This window comes from Ischnura elegans, chromosome 12, assembly GCF_921293095.1.
Source record: "Ischnura elegans chromosome 12, ioIscEleg1.1, whole genome shotgun sequence".
In the NCBI taxonomy this organism is placed as follows: domain Eukaryota; kingdom Metazoa; phylum Arthropoda; class Insecta; order Odonata; family Coenagrionidae; genus Ischnura; species Ischnura elegans.
Window position 1 is genome coordinate 57,797,233 of NC_060257.1, and position 7,400 is coordinate 57,804,632.

The following is a 7,400-nucleotide window of genomic DNA, read 5'->3' on the forward strand; positions in this document are numbered from 1 at the left end:
AAAGAAGGTACAATCGGGTATTTTTATACAATATAATTTAAAGATATAAATAAATGCCATGATAGGCCACAAAAACATAGACACAAATAAAAGAGAACTCACACGTTAGTTTCAAATTTTCGACCCCTTAGGGTCTTCGTCGGGAAGGAGACAAGGAGAGACTGAGGAGGAGGACAGAGAATGCCCAAAGGCTGAGGGGATTAGGATAAGATAGGGGAAGGGAGAGGGTGGGGAATGGGGGGTGGGAAAGAGGAGAAGGCTATAGAGATCAGTGGGCCCTGTTAAGACCAGGCGGGTTGAAAGCTTGGTATAGCCAAATGGATAATAGCATGGACTTTTGATGGAAACTGGATTTTACTTATAATTACTTCCGGCTCGACAACAACAAGTATACGACACTTGACGAAAAATACGACGTCAAACAATAGTTAACTCATGAACATCAGCGAAACTGATACGATAGTTAAGAGAAAGGAGCATCTTTCATAAGCACTTTAGCGCTGATAGCGTAGTTCCCTTTGGGCTTGAGCGGTCGTGTACAAATGGAGGTTCTCATTTAACAATGCATGTACTTACTTTGCGTTTTTAGGGTCCCTCGGCTTTCTCAGCATCAATGGAATAAATATAGAAGCTGAAATGACGCTCAGCAGGCCGAAAATGAAAAACTTCGCGACATAACGGAATGTACTGCTGACGTAATACAGCACTATCAGCACTGAAATAACTGACGCGATTTCCTTCAACATTGTGGCTTCCTTGATGATCAGCTGTGACTGCTGCTCATGAAATCCTGTAATGTAAAAAGTATTATTGTTAGTATAATATTAATTTATCCTCTGATTATAAGCACGTGATGATAAATCAATTTTTAATATGTTGAATGTCATGAGTTGATTAATTAAATTGTACTTTAGGACTTGAGTATTATCCGACGCTCTCTCAATCTTAGCATAGTTCATAGGAGGGACGCATAATACGTGGTTTAGAAAATAACAGAAGTTTTAGTTTTCCGAAAAAATATTTATTCCTTTCATTAATGTTGTCGCCTTCAAAATAGTCCCCATTGCGTACTGTGGACTTGTGCCAGCACTTCTTCCCAGTGGCGCAGCAAGGAGGGGGTTTTGGGGGATAAATCCCCCCCCCCCTGAGTTCAGAGAAATTTTTTAGTTTAATCCATTTTCCTTATTTGGATCAGCATTACTTAAAGAATAGTGCTAGGATTTATCAAAGATCCCTTAGAAAGCCGTAAAACTCGCCATTTTGAACCATTATTCTTCAATTTTTTCTGGAGGAAGGCACCAGCAACGCCTGATTACCCTGGTGGGTATGCAATACCCCACTCTCGTAAGTATTAGTTGCGCCATAAAAACCCCCATAACCTTAATTCCTAGCTGCGCCCCTGCTTCTTCCAGTCCTCGAAATACTTCTCAAACTCGATCCTTGGGATAGCCTTTAGCTCTGTACCCAATCGTCTTAGTGTCATCTATGTTTGTAAAACGACCGCCCGTAAAGGTTCTCTTTATTTTTGGATATAGGAAAAATTCATGCGGAACCATGTCTAGCGAATGTGGAGGCCGGGGTATTGTAAAGGCCGTTTTACACGGGGCACGGAATGCGCAGGTTAGAGCTGCATTAATTTCTAAAATGGCGTGGAATTGCGCGAATGCATGAACGAAATTAGGACTGGGGCTATTTTGCCGTCTCGCATCCACGCATTCTGTCATGTGTTCTAGCAATTCACCGCTTTACACGACGCAATTTTGATTGCGCCTTCGCACGTACGTTAGATTGCGCACTTCCGTGTACCGTGTAAAACGGCCTCAACAGTATTGTTTTTCGTCCAAAAATCGTCGAATAAGCTATGAAGTGTGAGCCAAAAATCGCCTATAGCTCTTAAAAGAACGTCAAATCTTGGCGGATACCGAAAACAAAGTGAACAATTCAAACAGCTGAAAGCGTTATCATACTTCAGGGGCATGTACATCGTATACCAACATAATAAAAAAAAACTTTTGAAAATCGGACTTTCCTAACTCGAGAAAATTCAAAAAAATAGTTCCCATTATTTTCTGAACACACCTTGTATGTTTTTGAGCAACATATTTGATAAATAAGATGTAAGGACACTTGAAAAAAGAGCGAGATAGCCGCAAAAATATCACGATTCATTGTAATCGCGTATCAAATCGTTATCATCGGGGAAAGATTGTGAAAATGAGAATTTAGGAAAAAAACAACTTTGTTTCGGTCTCAAACATTCTAAATTTTAATCTCTCAATATTTTGTTAAATATGAGGAGATTTAAAAAAAATCCCCGAACTAATTTTGATACTGACCAACCCAGTGTTTTCCCGCAAAGTTTTTAATGCATCGATCGCTGTCATTTGAAATTGCCGCGATGACCAAGAAGAAATGCGATTGGTTTTCAACTTCATAGCTGACGCATTGATTGGCTTGATCAGTGGAGTAAACGAAAAGGTCACTACCTCGCTACATTACGTTCCGATGTAGGCACGTGTGTGAAAATGTTGAAATTGTCGGATTTGATACTGCTACACATTTCTTATCTCGTCCATATCATGTTTTTTCACGAGAAGCAGTTGCTTAAGAAGATAATTTCGACCGTGGTCAAAGCTCACGGATATGACCACGGAAGTTGAGCGTATTTTTTTATTTTCTACGGTAGACTGAAGTATAGAATACGAATTCCGTGAACAGAATGTCCCATTTCTATAAAAGCTATAGAATACTACATCTATATATTGCCCAGCAAGACTCCTCAATTGGTGTGTGGCGCGGGGTGTTAGGACACCAGCCGTTTGCCCATAAAAAGGAAATTCTCTGCCGAAAGTACGCCTAGAATTTATTGAAGTCGTTTATCGTGCGGGGGAAAAACCTTTTCGGCAAATTATCTCTCTTAATTTATCGTTTCTGTCGGATCTGGAAATGAAGAGGAGTTCTAATGTAATGTTCTCCGTGTCGCTCTGAAAGATACCCATTTTTAAAAGCTCAACCAATCTAAGCCTTGAACGTAACATCCGAGTGAATATGCAATTGCTACAGAATGTTTTGTGGGATTCCTTTGATTCCTTTCTTTAACATCAAGGGTTTTTAAATGACTTAGAAACACAGATACGGTACATAAACAATGAAAAAAATAAGAGTCGACCATCAAATAAATTTTATCTACAAATATTGATCACCCATAATCATGTATCATATCAAAATCGCTGCAGAGTTCAATCACCAGATGTTGTCAGCCAATTATGCAAGCGAATATTTGCGCAATTACGAGGAAATTGCAAGGATGATGATAAGCAAAGCGAAGTAATTGGAGTTTTCGAGAAAATAGCAAAATTTAGTACGGGAGAATTTTTCTTTACTTTATTTTAACAGTGAAATTTGACATCACTAATAAGAAAATTAGAGACATAAGAAATCGGACACAACAGAATATGCTTAATATTGCCAATTGATTTCGCGCCTGCGAATTTTAACGCATTGACGACCGGAAAATCAGTGTTTATGACTTTTCTTTTCAGCTGATACCCCTCTTTTGTTCAACAATCATATATTGTTTTTTCTTGGTTAATAATTGGTGTTTTATCACCTATTATCTATAGTTATTAGGAGTTGTATCTTCGGAAATTCCATTACGAGAACGGTAAACGATCAGTAAAACAATATTAATAAGTTTTTATACCCAAACTTTTGTGTACTTGATTCACTGAAACCACAGTCAACTTGCTATCAGGCTCTGTGACTGGACTATTGGGAAATTTCGCGAGTAAATTGTTTCCTCACGGTAAATAATTGATGATTTATTACCTTTTATAATAGTTATTATGATATGTATCTTCGGCAATTGCATAGCGAGAGCGGTAAACTATCAGTAAATCAACCATAATCAGTTTGTTTGCACAAGCATGTATAATTGAGTCATTGCAACCTTAGTCAACTTGTAATCAGGCTCAGTCGAGACCACTGGGAAATTTCACGTGTATTAGGAAACAGCTTAAGATAAATGATGAGCGAAGCATGAATAAGCCCGTGCTTACAATTCAACGGAAATTAGCCCGTTAAGCATTTCAGCCCTTCGCCGTCATTACTATGGAATATGAAAACTTCAAAATAGATACCAGCACAGAATACAAACAGAGATATGCCATATGAATTTTTAGTTTACCTCGGGAATAAACTAAAAATTGGCAGAGTATGCATAGTAGAAATGAATTCTAAATGTGACTTAGCCATAACCAAAAAGCAGAAACCAATATTAAAACCCTACTTGAGTATCTATATACTATAAAATCCACTTCCGATCACTGACTGACTGATTGACTGATTCATACAAATGTTTAGGGTAAACGAGACGAGATATGACGAAAATTATAGAATCGACCCCCGCTAGAAACGTCTGAAACCCTAGAAATAATTATCGAAATACAAAATTTTCTATCTATCAGAGATTCCAAAAGCTTCTATGTCTCTACTTTTGTTGGGACATTTACTTTATCTCTACCATTAATTTAGGTAAATTAATATTTGAGATAAAGTTAATTTAATAAGCATTCAGTAGATGTTCTTCTAAATTTTTAACTTTTTGGGCTATGAAATATAAATGTTCTAGGTTGCATTGACCATAATTTCAAAAAGTACAAGAATATGAATAATAGGAAATTCTGGTAGGAAATTCTTCAAAGCGATCAAAAGAGAGTTATTACATGGAAAGGAAAATGTTAACTAAACCATATAATTGCGCAATTACTAAAACTTTCGCGGCCCATGTTTGTCAATATTAATGGATAAACATTGACCAGTATGGAAGCAATAATTTGGGTAACCCCCAAAATCCATTAATATAGACAATGAAATTACCAATGGATTTCATCAAATTCCTGACACTTCTCCTCCTTCGTGAGTATTGAATTTAATGTAAATAAATAGAATTTCCAATCAATATAAACAACATGAAAATAAATGCTATCGTCGTAGTCAAGAAACGACACGAATCAATCTTGGTCTCATTCGCACAAGCTAGAAAAAGCACTTGTTTTTCATCACTCTGATGATTGCACAGAACACAAGCATAAATCACTGCACGAAACTTGTGACTTTGTTCGCAGTCACGCGCACGGGTTCAAATAGTTAAATACACCACGGGTGAAGCTCGCCATGAAATAATATTTGGCTTGAAAAACCCATCCCGAGGTTCGCTATGAGAAGGTTATTTTTTCTTATTAACTATTATGAAATGAAACACGAGCTACCATCATCGCAGTTAACTTCAGAATGTTACTAATTTTCTCCTCGAGGTAAACTTCTACAACAACTTATATCCGAAACACTAGTGTGCTTCTCAGCTACTGTTATAGTAATTCTTATAATTTATTAATAAATGAATAGACGACTTTTTTGATATGTAGCTCATCTAAATATGGATATTTGTTTATATCGCTCGTTGTACTGATTTTTAAAACAAGCATCCTAGAAATTTGTACACTTTAGCAACACATGCATTTACAACACCATTAAGGTCTGATTACTCGGTAAATTAACACGTATGAGTTATTGTCTGATTGTTTGAACGATTTTGGTGGACCCGAAAGTAGCATGTACGAATCCATGAACTTATATCCGAAATTATAGCACACTTCCCAACTACATTTATAGTGTTTCTTATAATTATAATGAATACGATGGCAGACTTCACCGTTTTTACGTTGGGGCCATATATCCAAAGCAATGCCCTTTGGGAAACCCTACAATTATCAGGACACCAAGGTGGGTTCTCTGAGGGTTACATCGCACCGGAGCCGGGAACCAAGTCCGAGACTTATACGCCTGCACTCCCGGGAATGGGTTTGGATGGGAAGGAACAAGGAAAGCGATATGAGCCCGACGACGCCTCTTGGATATGGATAGGGTGGGAAGGGAGGGACGAGGTAAACACCTCACCGCTATAGAAACGGAAAGGGCCTACTAAATAGCGACACCAGGCATCAGCCATTAATGTGCCAACGATTTTGGTGGATTTTCCTATTAAAAAGAAAAATCCATCGATCAAATCGTTGGACTGGGAAACCCGACAAGAGGTAATGAGGGCTCAGGGGAGCTCTGCGAGGGTACAAAACACCGGGGCCGGGACCCAGCAATCTTGCTAATACGCCCGATCACCTGGGGAGGGGGAGCAAAGAAAAGGAAAGAGGCGCCGCCGCGATAGGAGCCCGACGACGCCTCTGGGGTAGGGAAGGGATGGGACGGGGAAAAACCTTAACGCAGGGGTCTCCAATTTACTAGGCCACGAGAACCACATTCCAAGTTCCGAATCGCCCGTCGGGCCCGATAGCAAATTTGCCGATTACTTAAGTATTCGATACCAACGATACGAGCGAGAATCGGGCGCTACTTGAAACGAGTGCGCGGGAAGGATCCGGCCCGCGCGCACGTATTTTGGAGACCCCTGCCTTATCGCTATAGAAGCGAGAAGGACCCACTAGCTAGCGAAACCAAGAGAAGCCATTACTGTGACAGCGGTTTTAGAGGATTATCCTATGAGGAAGAATAATCCAACGATCAAATCGCTAGATAGATAGATTATTCCTGCAGATCATACGCCGGGAAACTCAAATTCTACACGCCCGTTGTGTGTATCAGTCCCTTACCTTCATTCCCCTGGACGCTGCGGAGAGTTGGTCCCTGCACCGCACTCTACGCGGTCTTCCCTCTTCGACAGAGCCGCGAATGATATCACGCACGGTCGCGACACTTCGCCGCGGATAGCGTGGTCCAACTACGCGTGACGTAGTCCATACCCCTCCAACCCCCACCCAGCGCGCGCTAGATGCAACACGTCTCGAAGGTCTTGGCTGGCCTTTGCCAAGCAACGGATAAACAATGCATTTCCCCCAACCCCTCCGTTTCTATAGTCACCTATATCCTCTTCCTTTCCTTTGGCCGTCGTCCCCAAGGTGGGCTTGGCAATGAAGGTAGGTTGTCGGTGATTCCGATATAATATTTCGCCTTGGAAAAACTATCGGTACGGACGATAGTGGTTTAATTGATAGAAATAATATAAATGATCCGTTTCCGCCGTAACTACCCGCAACAATCACCGCACTAGGTTTTCATTCGCGTGATTGTTTCCGTTGCTAAAGCCTAAATAGCACGATCAGTAAAAGTTGACTTCATGGGGTAGCTTTGATGGCTGGTATTTTCTAATGTTTAAGGCACTATACAGTATAGTATACACCCAACCGTTTGAAGTACTAATCGGGATGAATAAATGGGCCTTTTCTCCAGATAGATTGAGTTGAGGGGGATTAATAATCTTGCTTTAATTATGTAGATATTCAGTCGAGTTTACCTTGTGGAAGTCCATAGATAATAATAATTGAAAC

The 7,400-nt window shown here is 39.9% G+C and overlaps 1 protein-coding gene across 1 annotated transcript in view; it reads right to left on the reverse strand.

The window, feature by feature from the left end:
* The window catches only part of LOC124168865 (1-acyl-sn-glycerol-3-phosphate acyltransferase alpha), a 30,162-nt gene extending 23,392 nt beyond the window's left edge, over positions 1–6,770 (reverse strand). The window contains exons 1-2 of the mRNA XM_046547226.1: positions 6,666–6,770; positions 577–790 (exon numbers count right to left, since the gene is read on the reverse strand). Of these exons, the coding sequence (XP_046403182.1) occupies positions 577–746 (170 nt within the window). The 5' untranslated portion in view covers positions 747–790; positions 6,666–6,770. The remainder of the gene's footprint in view (positions 1–576; positions 791–6,665) is intronic.
* Between the last annotated feature and the right edge of the window lie 630 nt (positions 6,771–7,400).